Source organism: Astatotilapia calliptera, chromosome 8, assembly GCF_900246225.1.
Source record: "Astatotilapia calliptera chromosome 8, fAstCal1.2, whole genome shotgun sequence".
Taxonomy (NCBI): domain Eukaryota; kingdom Metazoa; phylum Chordata; class Actinopteri; order Cichliformes; family Cichlidae; genus Astatotilapia; species Astatotilapia calliptera.
In genome coordinates this window covers 6,347,856-6,362,422 of record NC_039309.1, presented here as the reverse complement: position 1 = coordinate 6,362,422, position 14,567 = coordinate 6,347,856, and the positions used below count along the sequence as shown (strand labels likewise).

The 14,567-nt window shown below is 38.7% G+C and overlaps 2 protein-coding genes across 2 annotated transcripts in view; both read left to right on the top strand.

The window, feature by feature from the left end:
* Positions 1-145: 145 nt before the first annotated feature.
* On the top strand, positions 146-9,787 carry acsl5 (acyl-CoA synthetase long chain family member 5). The gene is made up of 22 exons (XM_026178148.1): positions 146-265; positions 986-1,044; positions 1,623-1,788; positions 1,888-1,999; positions 3,193-3,257; positions 3,352-3,453; positions 3,543-3,642; positions 3,919-4,097; positions 4,245-4,277; positions 4,369-4,420; positions 5,237-5,310; positions 5,466-5,543; positions 5,613-5,747; positions 5,869-6,003; positions 6,962-7,057; positions 7,324-7,396; positions 7,516-7,604; positions 7,987-8,103; positions 8,827-8,970; positions 9,049-9,150; positions 9,243-9,314; positions 9,623-9,787. The coding sequence occupies exons 3-22, from the start codon at positions 1,633-1,635 to the stop codon at positions 9,758-9,760; spliced, it is 2,052 nt and encodes a 683-aa protein (XP_026033933.1). The 5' UTR covers positions 146-265; positions 986-1,044; positions 1,623-1,632; the 3' UTR covers positions 9,761-9,787.
* A 2,972-nt stretch (positions 9,788-12,759) lies between these two features.
* Positions 12,760-14,567, top strand: part of ank3b (ankyrin 3b) — a 176,265-nt gene continuing 174,457 nt past the window's right edge. Inside the window, exon 1 of the mRNA XM_026178122.1 lies at positions 12,760-13,039. Within this exon, the coding sequence (XP_026033907.1) occupies positions 13,004-13,039 (36 nt within the window). The 5' untranslated portion in view covers positions 12,760-13,003. The remainder of the gene's footprint in view (positions 13,040-14,567) is intronic.

Below are 14,567 nucleotides of genomic sequence, written 5' to 3'. Positions count from 1 at the left end.
GATTTTTTAGGGGAGAAATGAAAAGTGAAAACTGTTGTAACTCTCCCGGGTGTGTTGTCTGCTTATGCAGGGCTGCAAGAGCCAGATAAGGCAGGTCGAGCCTTGCTCTGTGCAGAGGAGTTCTCACACCTGTGTGCAGTTTAAGGTGCTAATGACTGCAGGTGGGCAGGCTGTACATTAGTGGTGTTGCTTGCTTCAGCTGTTTTTTCTCCAGGGGATGAGTCGGCTCAGCCTGGTCCCCAACTACTGCCGCTAATCCCACCAGGTAACTTTTAATGAACCTATTCCCTTCATCTCACTGCCTGACAAAATTAACTCATTCGCACAAGAAAACCTGTTAGAAGATCAGCACTGTGTTCCTTGCTTTAAGTGAATTGACAAAGCTAGGTGTGGTGATTGTTTGTCAGACATGTGTTCTGTACACACAGATAAAAGTTTCACAAGTGAGAAAACGCACAGATAATTCAGTGAATTCATTGGTATCCTTCAGTATTGCTGTTTGATGTTTCATTTCACCATTACTGACTGTAACCTGATGATAAGATGAGCAAATGTGAGGTGGCGTTTCCTTTTATCTAATCTCTTTCCAGTGATTTCAACACAATGCAATACACCTTGCACTGTCTGACAATATCCATGGTTAACTTATGGGATTTAAACACATGAAAGAATCAAAATTGAGCTTGATAAACGGGAGATAAGAATAGTGCCCTTTTCACCAAGTGCAGCCTCTTGGATTTCCCAGTGTACACACAAGTTTTATTGATTTGGACAGAAATCAAAGAAATTTTGTGGTTGTAAGAGCTGATGGTTGAAAGGTAGTTTAATAAATTGCACAATGTACACTTTAATACAAGACAGGTTTTGATCTCTGTGATCATGTTCTTTTTTTTTATCAGCGGAGGTGATGGTGGTCAAGGTTCAAAGGTTTTGAAGTCTCATGCTCATTCATTTTTATGGGTTCTTATTCTGTGTTGCCCTTCAGAGCAGAGGAAGAAGATCTGCTGTGAGCACATGCCACGCACCTCTAAGGACCAGCAGCAGGTAGGAGAACCTGTCGCTATTTCTAATTGTGTTGGTTAATTTCTAAACTATCATTAATTTTAGGACCTGTTCTTAAAAATCTCATTATAAATGTGTCAATAGATTTGTTGCACAAAAGGTAAAATATTTTTAAATGCACCTGCTTGACTGTTCAGTTGTCTTAATTAACATCTTTACCTAAGTGCAGTTCAGCAGTTTGTCACAACGGTCAAGAAACCTTCCTATGCTTAAAGTAAAATGGCCATTAAAGCATGGATTTATGTTCTTCTCATTTCAGGTGTTTATAAATATTCTGCAGCACTTACTGTCTTTACACTGTACGGGCTGTAATTCTCTCTTGACCTTTTTATGGGTTGGGCTCTAACTTGAGTGACTAGAATAACTTGCACAATTCATGTTGACTTTGAACTTGATTTATGGGCACAATATCGAGAGCAGTGTGAAGGAGCCCAGATGCATCACAATGATGTATAGTTTAGCTTAGCTTTTAAAGAAACTTGACTTACATTTGATCAAATAGTAAAGACCTGGAGGTCTAAATCTTTATAAATCCACAACATTGTTCTGTATCCCTGCAGACTCTCCACCATGGACTTCATCTTCCACTTCCTGTTCTCCCCACTCCCAACCCCTATAATTGTCTCCTTGTTCGCTTTGGCCGCTGCCACCCTATTTTACCTGAACACTCGACCAAGTCCCATCCGGTCCCCCACTGACCTCAGCTGCCAAACTATGGGTATCAAGGTAAAAGTCAGAAAACTGTCAGATCTTGTCAAATATGACTGTTAAATTGGTGCATAATCTGCTACAGAATGTCACAGTGTCTCTGTTTGAAATCCTTAGGATGGTGCAAGAAAGTCTGCTTTGTTGGAGGATAACAACAACCTGATATCATATTACTGCAAAGATGCAAAGACACTCTATGAGGTTTTTCAGAGGGGTCTGAAGGTTTCAGGTAATATCACTGAATTTGTTATATGCATCTTTTACAAAACAAATCCCAATGTTGCCTAGCTTTCTTTTGAGGTTTAATGAGCATGTTTTCAGTCTGCCTTGATAAAGCTGGGTGGTAGAAATGGCAAAGGTTACAATGTTATCAATTCATGTTATCCACGGTTCTGGTTATCTTATTTTGGATATGGATTAAAACCTGATAACATACAAAATGATTTAATTAACCGAAGACCTAAGAAAGTTCTCCAGTCTTAAAGTTGGCATCTACCTGTCCCTTATACTTGGTGGTTAGTTTATTCTGAATTTAACTCCTCCGTACAATTTCTTCAGATAGGAACAGTAATTCCACTTGGGTGTGACCCTTTTGTGGGTGTGGTCTTAGTCCAAATCCAAAAAGAACTCAAAGTTCTTTAAAAAAATAAAAAAGATCAAACCTCGATCTGACTTAACTTCCATATGTATGCTGCAGGTTTAAGCTAAACACTCTTCTGGTAGTAATGAATATGCAGAGTATGTGTGATGTAGTGATGTGTGTGGATGGTGAAAATGTGCCATTTATAAGGAATAAATGTAACAAACAGTTGTATAGGCTTTGCTGTTCATACTTCAACTGTATAAATCCAAACATGTTAATTTCAAACACCGATACCCTTTATAAACATTAATAGGCATAACTGTTTAAAATGTGTACAACTATAAATAAATAAATAAAATAAAAGTCAAAAATTGGTACCTAAAAACAAAAAGGTATGTAAAAGGTGCATGTAAATTTAAGCGTTCATGTGAAGTTCACTGGAATAAAAGGGGTCGGCAGCCCTATGCTTTTGGCCACGCCCTCTTCTCAACGCTGACAGGCGTCTTAATTGCGCAAGAGTGACGTAGAGCGAGGCCTTGCTAAAGAAGAAATCACAATAAACCAAATTACTAGTCGGGCTCATAAGTGGGATAACTCTTGTGCTGAACACGGCATAAAATATGTAGCATAAAGCATTTATGCTCTGTTTAACAAGACAGTTTTTCCAGGCAGGAAAATGCTTCTAAAGGGAAAACTCAGAAACTAGATGCTGCTTCTCCCAGCTGAGAAATGGAAAAACTTGAGTATATGCATAAACTAGTTAACTCTCATATTGATTGCATTCCTTTAAGCACCTTGACAGTGTTGTGAAGCTCACGTTAAATCTCTTGTTGTTCCAGGTAATGGACCATGTTTAGGCTACAGAAAACCAGGAAGACCATACCAGTGGCTGAAGTACCGACAGGTAAAAGGATCAGCATCTGGGGGAAAACATTAACACCAGCTGTGAATTTCAGTTCATACTCACCCCCCCCCCCCCCCCTCTCTCTCTCCAAAAGGTGACTGACAGAGCAGAGCACCTGGGATCTGGGCTTATTCATAGGGGTTTGAAGCCAAACTCTAACACCTTTGTTGGTATCTTTGCCCAGAACAGACCTGAGGTCTGTGAAGTTTAGATTTATTTATTTATTGTCTTTTCAATGTGATCAACATGCTGCAAATGTCTTACTGTTTCATTGGTCACTTGCAGTGGGTTATTGGTGAACTGGCATGTTACACCTATTCAATGGTAGTTGTTCCCCTGTACGACACGCTGGGTCCGGAGGCTCTTGTGTTTATTATCGACCGAGGTAATTGAGTTTCTCTTTGAATCCAATTCTGCTAATTAGAGCTGGGTGGAAGTCCGGTATCTCCCTGATCCCTACAGGGATCTGTGACTTTCCATTAATCTTTTCTTTTCCAATGTGCTCCTTCAAACATATTTTGCTTTTGATTTTCTGATTTAGCTCTGGAAAATTTATAAGTGGCATTAGATTGAGGCATTTGTCTCAAATTGTACTGGTTTCAATTTGAACAATAGCCTTCTAATTTAATAAGAGTCCAGCTGATGTTTTGCTCTGTTTCAGCTGAGCTTTCCACAGTGCTTTGTGACAATCAAAAGAAAGCAGAAACACTCCTGCAGAATCGGGAGAAAGGCCAGACTCCAGTCCTCAAAACCATCATCATTATGGACTCTTTCAACTCCGAGTTGGTCGAGCGAGGAGCAAAGTGTGGTGTGAACATTGCATCCTTGGAGGAAATGGAGGTAATGCACGCTGAGCACAAATAGTGGTTACAGATGAGTCATTGCTTTTGTTTTCTCCTCGCTTGGGAACTAACATTTAAGATCTGTACTAAAACTGCTAGAAGACATTCAGCATTATTGAAAACATGCTTTGTTTTTATTCTCCAGGCACTGGGGAAAAGTAATCCTCAAAAGCCAATCGTAAGTTTCTGATACAGCCATGTAATGAAATTCATTTGAGTCTTAAAAACACTGCACACTGTTCTGATGAACTGATTTCATGTTCCAACAGCCACCAAAGCCAGAGGACCTCAGCATTGTTTGTTTCACCAGCGGCACAACAGGTAATGGTTTTACTTAAGAATATCAAAGTCATTTCCTGCAGGAATTAAATCATTTAGGAAACTTGAACTTGATGAAAGTTAAATCCAAATTTAATATAACAAGACAAAGTGGCAATGATGAAGGTGATAATTAACCACAATATGGAAAGGATGGCAAACTTGGTCTCAGTGAGGGTGGGAACCCTTTGGAAGGATTGCTATAAAATTATTTTGCACTAATTTTGGTGACTCACTGGACTTCCCCGTGAGTACAAACACGAAGTTAACACTTGTGGTTTGAAGCAAAATATGTTGACAGCTTTGATGGAACCTTTTAACCCCTTTTTATGAATATTATGTCTTTACCAGGAAGAAATGAGGTGTTTATTATCCTGACTGATCAACAATTTGCAACAAATGTTTTTTAAATGTACATATCTCCTTAGCCTGCAGCCAACCTGTATATTTGACACATAATTATTTGGAATAGAATTCAACTTTATTGTCATTGCACATGCACAGGTACATGGCAACGAAATGCAGTTTGCTGGGGGGGGGGGTTGTTGTTTTTTTTTGTTTTTTGTTTTTTTCGGGGGGACCTGCACCTAATGAATTGCCCATTAAAATGAATCAAATCCTTAGAAATGTTTTGTCAAACTGTCTTTAGGAAATGTGTCTTGGTATCATGATGGAAGCATGTAAGGAAAACATGTTCTTCCTGGCCTATTATTCAAAGCAGTTGTGAAGGAAACGGTGTGAAAACATTTTGGGAGAAGTGGATAGCACTACGTTTGATGTTTAGGCTTTTAAGGGTAAATCATTGTACTCATTTGTCAGGAAATCCCAAGGGAGCAATGCTGACCCATGAGAACGTGGTCGCCGATGCTGCAGGTGTACTCAAAACCATTGAGGTACATGAAAAGTGGAGTGGTTTTTGTTTTTTTGTTTTTTTTGTTTTGTTTTTTTTGTTTTTTTGTTTTTTTTTCCCCATTCTAAATGTTGGGGTGAAAAAAAACTCGTGTAATGAGCGAAAATTTGTGCTAACAGAGCTTCTGTGTAAATGCAGGTATCGATGATTCCAAACACCCAGGATGTCACAATTTCATTCCTGCCATTGGCACACATGTTTGAGAGAGTCGTGCAGGTAAGGTCCATACTTGATCATCCTTCAAAGTTCTCTTTAGGTGTGCTAACTTTATTTTGTATTTTGCAGACGGTGATGTTTGGTGCTGGAGCTAAGGTGGGATTCTTCCAGGGTGACATCAGACTGCTGCCAGATGACATGAAGACACTGCAGCCCACCCTCTTTCCAGTTGTGCCTCGACTTCTCAACCGTATCTATGACAAGGTGGGTGTATGTGTGTGTAAGCTAAACGGCTCACATTCCTTTTAAATATACTACAAAGAATTAACACAACACAACTCCAGTTTCATTGATATCAAGTGCACAAATTTTCTTTGACTCTTAGGTTCAGAGCGGAGCCACTACACCTTTCAAGAAATGGTTATTGAACTTTGCAGTGGAGAGGAAATATGCAGAGGTGAAGGATGGCATCATCAGGAAGAACAGCGTATGGGACAAGCTCATCTTCAACAAAGTCCAGGTACTGCTTCTGTTTGAATAGCTGTAGTTCTCAAGGGACACACACCTAATAAAAACACAAGCAGCAGAGTAAATTGTGTGCACTCATGGCCACTTAATTAAGTACAGCTGAACAGCTGCACTTAATTTAAGTCAAACATCTGGTGAGCCAGTCACATGGCAGCAGCCATGCATTTATGTTCAGAGTTCAAACTGATGATCTTTAAAGGGAAGGAAGGTGTTTTTAAAAATTCTATGAACGTGGCATAATTCTTAGTGTCAGACAAGACTGCTTAGTATTTCAGAAACTGCAGAAATGCTGGGGGCTTTTTTTTTCCCCCCCTCCCCACACACTGCCATCTTTGGGATGTAAATGACCCCAAAGCGCTTTACAGTACATTCAGACACACACACACTGGTGATGGCAAGCTACCTTGTAGCCACAGCTGCCCTGCCCACAGATTAGTGGCTGACCTGCTCTGCTACCTGAGCTACAGCCACCCCATTGTACACATTTTCCAGCAGAATAACACACAATGTCATAAAGCACAAATCATCTCAAACTGAACATGACGGTGGATTCACTGATGTCAAATATCCTCCAGTCATTAGATCCCAATCCATACACCTTTGGGATGTGGAAGAGGATATCATGGATGTGCGACTGAATCTGCAGCAAGCCTGTGACAGTTATGCCAATATTGACCATAATCTTGACTAGACTGTATGGCAAAAAGAATTAAGCAGAAGGGGATCCAACCCAGCACTAGCAAGGTCAAGTCACTGACTGCATGTTGAATTGTCAGTGGGTAATTGACTGTGCAAAAAGGGTACACGGTTCATGAGGAAATGGAGACGTTTTGGGACTTTGCATTCACAGGGAGGACCCCCTGATCTTCTAGTTAATGTAACCTTCCCCTTAAATATTCAAAAGCTGCAATGCATTCACTAAAAGTATATGTGCTCAACCTTTCTTTTAGGAGTCTCTAGGGGGGCGTGTGAGGGTCATGGTGACTGGCGCAGCACCCATATCTCCCTCTGTTCTCAAATTTCTCAGAGCTGCTCTGGGTTGCCAGGTAATAAACACTTTAATCCTGTGTGTGTGTGTAGTTTGTATTCAGATTTCTATGACTCAGGTAGTCTCTTGATATTGAAATGTACTATAAGATGGTGGTAGACTTTCAAGGGCTTTGGTACATGTTGTTTTCCTGTAAACATGCACATCTTGTTAAAATAACAACATTAAAAGTGAATTAGGTCCAAGAACAGGAGGTTCCACAATGGTATCTTACAGATTTAAGATTGTGATTACAATGTTCACTTGTTTTATTGGTCCCCTTAGATCTTTGAGGGGTATGGTCAGACCGAGTGCACAGCCAGCTGCACGATCACCATGCCATGTGATGCCACTGCAGGTACATGGCACAGAAGCATGCTGAGTTTATCATCACTTCCCACTTCTCACTGACATTTTGTGTTTAATGTTATTTTCATCTTAAACATTTGGTTTTGTTTTTTGTTGCTCCTCCTATAGGTCATGTTGGGGTGCCGTTGCCTTGCAATTTTGTGAAGTTGGTGGATGTTGAAGATATGAACTACTTTGCTTCAAATGGTGAAGGAGAGGTAGGCTTTTTGCAATTCAGACAGTGAGGCTTTGGGATATTTAAACCTGCAGCAAGAGCAGTTTAATCTGAAGTACTGAGGTAAGTTCAGTAATTTATCCAAGCATGTTCTTAAAGAGTAAATAAGAGTAAGTTTTTAAACATCATCACTTGTCTCAAAAGTAAATAGACTAAGTTGTAGCCTATAGTTAACCGTATAGTTCTGCATCTGTTTTCGCCATGAATTAAAACAGGTGGGTGGGCAATAGTTTACTTCTGGTTTGACTGGTTGTTTGTTTTTTAAAGGGAAAAGTGGATAAATGCATGGATGGGTTAAATTAAAAAAAAAGAATGTTCTACTCATCCTGTAATTTCATTACTTTTTTTCTTCTTCTTCTTCCCAGGTCTGTATCAAGGGCAACAATGTGTTCAAGGGGTACTTAAAAGATCCAGAGAGGACTGCAGAGGCCTTGGATGAAGAGGGTTGGCTCCATACTGGAGATGTTGGGAAATGGCTTCCGGTAAATAGTCCAGCCATTTTTAAGTCTGACTAAAAGTACGACCACATGCTTTCCTTCCATGTACCCATCATATAGAACACAAAGTAAAGTTTAGTAGAAAATGAGGTGGAATCAGAGTTTAAGAGCTCAAAGGCTCTTATAAGTGAGCTACTAAATTTGTTTGTTTTTTTTCTTTTCACTGCTTGCCCTGGAAGACATGATAGTTACACTGCCTGACAAGAATGTAGGGGCTTTCTTGAGGTTCTGCCATTTAAAAGGATCAGACTGACCTTGAGGTGCTTGTTCTCTTGCATGTTAAGTTTAGTGAAGACATCAGCAACTCATTTATCTGTCAACTAAATGTAAATCTTCAGCAAGAGATGACTGGCTCTTGAAAGTACTGGGGATTCAAGGGGAAAGTTGGATCTGTTTTAATATGGGGAGGGGGAAATTGATTTTTGGTAAAATTAAATATAACAACATACAAGCTCCATCACTTTAGAAGTACTGGTGAACAGAATGGGGTTTTTGCTTTTCCTGCAGGCTGTAGCTTTTGGAGTGTTATTGGTTTTCAAGGAACTCTTACCAAGAAACCAACATGACTTCCATTTAAAAATGTTTACTTGAAGCTCAGGAACAATGCTTTCCCAGATGTGGACCATTATTTTAATGAGATGTAGGGACACACAACTGTTCAAATCACGCTCCCATTCTCTGATCTGGCCTGGTTTTTGTTTGTGGCAGAATGGAGTTCTCAAGATTATTGACCGGAAGAAGAACATCTTCAAGCTGGCTCAAGGAGAGTACATCGCACCAGAGAAGATTGAGAATGTGTATGTACGCAGTGCACCAGTGGCACAAGTGTTTGTGCATGGAGACAGTCTACAGGTAAATCTTTGGGCACCTTTGCTATGTATACACAGTGGATAAAATTCACCTAGACTACACTGTCTTCTTTGTCTCTAGTCTTGCCTGGTTGCCGTTGTGGTCCCTGATCCTGAAGTCCTGCCAGGTTTTGCTAAAAATCTTGGCTTTCATGGTTCCATTGAAGAACTCTGCAAGATCCCTGTAATGTTTTTCTCTTGCAAGTTTTGTAACACAATCGTATAAACTTGAAATGACTTGCTGAAAAAAAAAAAATTATTTGTCTTTGTCTGCAGGAAGTTAAGAGGGCAATTATTTCAGACCTGACCAAACTAGGAAAAGAAGCAGGACTCAAGTCCTTTGAGCAGGTGATGACTCATCCTTTATTGCAAAAATGAAACTGCTGTGTAATGTCTTGGGAAGTTGGCTGTTATCCACATTATCAACACGTTTTTGGAGGTTTTCTGCACTTCTCAGTAACCTGGCTTTTATCACCCTCTAATGGTTAAAATGTGCAAAATCAGCTAATTCTTGTCATGTGCCCCAAAATGTCAATTTTCTTAATAATTATTAGCCTGTTAATCTTTAGTTTACAATATATGCCATAACTTGAGAAATGTAACATTAATTTGCTTTCTATCATGGCTAACATTTTCCATTTTACTAACTCATGCAGGTTAAAGATGTGCACCTCCATCCTGAGCAATTCACCATTGAGAACGGCCTGTTAACCCCCACCCTTAAAGCAAAGCGGGCTGAGCTCAAAAACCTCTTCCAGTTTCAGATTGACCAACTTTATGCTAAAATCCAGTAACCTGAATAAACAACTTAAGACAAAAGACAAGCAGTTATTTTCCATCATCTGTCAAACTTTATAGAATGGTGACTTAAACATTGGTTTTAATGCTTTGGTTTTTTCCCCTGGTTTTTTGTTTCTTTTTTTTTTTTTTTTTTTTTTAAATAACATTGAAGAGCACTGAAATGATGCGGTTTTGTTGGCACCAATTCACTTACGTTATAGCTCAAGTGAATTATCGAGTTCCAGTTAAAGGTTGAAAGGTCACCTAAGTTGAGGAAATGGGTTTGGTGAACTTGGTACAATCTAATAAGAATAAACTGGGGGGAGGGATGCATTATGGAAAGTGAACTGAAAACAAAAGCAAAACAAGCAGTGTATACATTTTGATGCTGCTGCTGCTGCTGCCTGACTCTGAGGCCTGTTTGTATGTGGTCCCCAGGACTTCATATCAAGTTTGATTACAGATGAACATTTCTGCTGTGGCTCAACACCGCCCTCATGTGTTGCTTTCAAACATAGCAGGAACAAACAAGTTTTGTGCTAAAACAGCTCTATTAAAGGGCAATCAAGTGAATAATTTCCAGTCTATACATCACAGCTTTCAAGTGTTCAGCACTAAGACACACTGATTTCAGCATTTAAAGGTAAGGTAGGCAGAACACTGACACTTTAAGTTCACAGCTAACTTGGATCTAATTTCTTGTAGGAGTTGAAGCTGTGCTTTTGCATTTCAATTAATTTTTATTGAACCCCTTTGTGGATTTATGCCAAGATAAAATCTGAATTTGTGTATATTTTGACTGACTTGTAAACATGCTTGTCAGAAAAGCTTAGCACAGAAAGGGGAGAACAGGAAGTAAGAAGGCTCTTGGAACCCTTTATTTGTTTTAAGATGTTCAGTATTTAAAAACCAGTATATTTTCCTGCTCCAGTAATACTTTCCACACTCTCCTACCCAAACTATCATCCTCTCCACTCTTTTAACTCTCTCCTTTGTGTACAATTCTCTTCCTCATTGACTCCCTCCTACCTTCTCTTCTCTCATTTTCCCCCTCCTCTTCTATGCCCTTCTATTCTGTACCTCTTTCATACTTAGTTTAAAAAAAAAAAAAAAAAAAAAAAAAAATTTCACCTCCATCTCCCTCTTGTCTTCCTTCATTTTTTTTTTTTTTTTTTTTTTTTCCACTTCAGACTGTTTCTTTACTCTTGAGGACAAAGGGCGAGGATGTACCCCTCTCTACCTACCACCAAAGAGGTGTTTTCAAGTTGTAGGTGGGTTTCAACCTGAAAGCAGAAATATTACATTTCTAATGTGATCAAATGTTAAACACTGACCTAATTGTGACCCAAGATGCCTTTATTGGTCTGCTCCATATAAAAAGGTTATGTTGTGAGGAAGTATTTACCTGCAGGAATATGGAAATTACACAGAAGGAATGAGAGGCTTGAAAAATGAATTTTGTTAAACATCAGTCGAGAGGTTTGAGGCAACGGGCACCAATGTTTAAATAAAGAATTATTGAATTTACTTTGCATATTTTTTTCTTTTTGTTCAAAGTCAATTTAATCATTTGCTTTTATTTTATTCTGAAATGCAATAATAGACTAATCCTTTCTCAGGCGAATATAAAAGAATGAAAACAAAGCGCAGCGTGTGTCTGCAGGTATTTATCGTACGTCTCAATCAGTGATTGACACATTGTTTTCAAAACAGCCTTTGCAGTGCTAATGTAGGTGTGCAGGTCCAAAAAAGCTTGAATAGTTTTCTTTGTTGTTCTTTAAGCAAACTGTTACACTATGCAGAACCATCAGGATGAAACTGTATTAATGTAGCTTCCACACGTTATGTAAAAACTTCTGTTTTTATTCTAATGACTTGACTTGGCAGCAGTTACATGTTTGCATTCACACTACTATTAATCCTTCTGTGTCTAAATCTTTGATCCATGCATTAGCTTATGATGTGAACTTTTTGATGAGCAGGGTCTCAACACATTATGAAATTCTCACATAAAACTGGTATGTCAGGAGTACTGATGTGCTTTTACAAACCTTGGTGGTAGAAATGCCAGCAAATCTATTCTGACTGAAAGTTTCAGTTCCTGAAAAAACATGATCGCATTAATTTGGATCATACTGATCTCTTATCTTTTCAAGCCCGGAGTTTATTTGCACTAATTCCTCTTCCTGGTGCAAGAAACTTCCCCATAAGGAGTTATGTTGAGACAAAGAGTCTGGTTCTTTTAAGGTTTTTATAATATATTTTATATTTTTATGCAGTCATATGTTTAATTGTTTCAGCAGTTTGCTTGTTTGTCCTTTTAAAACCATTAATTTGAAAAATTCTATTATAGCAACACAAATTTTGAAATGGTCACTAATTTAGAAGATGGCCCATCATATTCACCTATTTTTTTCCCCCTATCCATGAAAGAACTTGATCACTGGCTCCATATTTCTATTTTTCAATAAGAAAGGGAGATTGACTTTAGTTATTTGTAATTTAGCTCCTTATTTTGTGTGTGTGGCTGTGTGATTTCCTTCATAGATCTTTAGAAAATATTTGGCTGATTGAAAAATAATGAACACTTTAAACATAAAACACCAGAATTTATTAATATAATGTACAACAATGTGCACCTAATAAAATAAAATAAAATAGAATGATTGAACAACCCAATGGGCTTTGAATGGGCTTTCCTATGTTTTATACAAATACATTTGATAAATATCATCCATTATTTGATTTCAAGTTGCCACATAGGAAATCTGCGGGGGGGGGATCACATTAACTTAATCATTTATTTCCAAATTTCTGGCATCTCTGAATACATATACTGAATATTAGTCCTAAAATAATATATATGCGAGTTTTCCAAACGTGTATTCACTGATATTATCGCCTGCGCCATATTTTACCAGACATAATACAGCAAGCTAAGATACTACAAATGATTATGGTGGTAATGCTGCCCCCTTGTGTCGGGACTCCTGCGTCGTCTGAGCGTAACTGCAGGCTGCATCTGCATACCGCTCCACCGCCGCACCTGGACTTTTTACCGTTTCCGAAGAACTTACACCGCCCCCTTCCTGCTCCCTGACCACTTTAGAGACTCCTTGGGGCTGCACGTTTAGTGAGAAAGTGAATCTGTAAGCAAATGTCACCTCTTTTTAAGCGACTACTTGGATTCAGGGTGATTTTGTTGTAAATAAACTTACCTGTGAACCGGATCAGCTGCGCTACACACCTTCTTCAATATGGCTTCTTCCGCTACAGGTGATCACGAAGATCAGGTAAGTGAACTTTTAAGTTGCCCCGCTGCTTAAACCAAATTCACAGCACAATGGAGGAGGATTTAGCACCTTGTTGGACCTGTTGCCGTTTGTTTAGACTGTATTTGCAAATGCAAAGAACGTGTTGCTTACTCACAAAGCACAGCTTCTTCACTGTTGATTTAAAGTTTTATTTTCCTCAAAAGGAAAGTGGGGGAAAAAAAAACAACAGCCATAAATCAAGCGAGGTGTTGCATCACGTATCTAAGAATTCCTTTGATATCCAAATAGTTGGTTAAACTCCTGGTTTAAGAGTTAATCCGTATCGATAACACATGCAGGACATTCCTTGTGTTGACAGTGCTGATACGATTCCATGAAATTATTACTAATGCTTAGTCATCACTTTTGTCCTGCTGTCCTCTCACATTTCATGTTAGATATGCAAAGGAGCTGCAAATATTGCAAAAAAGGTAAACGGAAACCCGTTACTACTTGAAACGATAGTGTGAATTAATCCCTATTTCGAAAATATGACGTGACTTGCAAAGTATTTTCTTGTGAAGCTCAGGGAAGTGCAGTTTGCACAGATACCGTGACCTTTTTCATGGCTTTATACACTTGGTGTTTCACCCCAAGAAACGATAAGGACTGAATTAAAACTATGTTAAATATATTATATAGTATATGTTTTTTATTATTTTATTATTTTATTTTTATGTAGAGTATCGCCGATACTGCACATTTTAGTGGTTCATGCAGACTATGGTGTAAAAATATTCTCATATTCTTTATCTATAATTACTAGAGATGCACTGATACATCGACCTATGGCATTGGCAGCAGCCAATATTTATCTGTTATGTAATGTAAGTTTTGCACAAATATACATTAAAATGTGTAATTGAGGTGTAAAAATAATTTAAATAACATTGGATATTTATTCAAAATAAGGGTTTTACACACATTATTTTTAGTTGCTCGATACAACTATGTTGTTAGGGCGAGAAAATGTGTATGTTGGGATAGTGAAATGATGGGTTCTGTAGAGCAGTGGCAAAACTTGCCACACAAACTGGAAATTGAGACTCTTTGCAACCAGTGGTTGCCAAGGTTGCTAGACCCATCTGTCAACCACTTGCCAGTCCACTGGGAAATAAACAGTTTTTCTTGCTTTTTGAGGGGCAGTCAACAACCACCTGTGCTACTGGAGTCTTATCTACTTGACCCTAAAATGTCACCATGATTAACAAAATGGGCAAATTGGCAGACAAGTTAAAACCAAGTCTGGAGGTTAGTGGTCACGTGACAGCAAAAAGGCCACATTGTTATTCTAAACCCCACTGCTGCTGCAGAATTTCACTGTTGGTGCATCACATATTACAGACAGATGACAAGCTGAAGAGAAGAGCAAACATAGTGTCTTTCTATGGTAATTTGCGCTTTGCAACGTGTGCCGCAGACAGTGCTGAGAGTTTTGTAAACAGCAGACATCAAACTACTCTGCTAGACAACCTATGTTATACATAATCTCTGAATTACTCCAAAC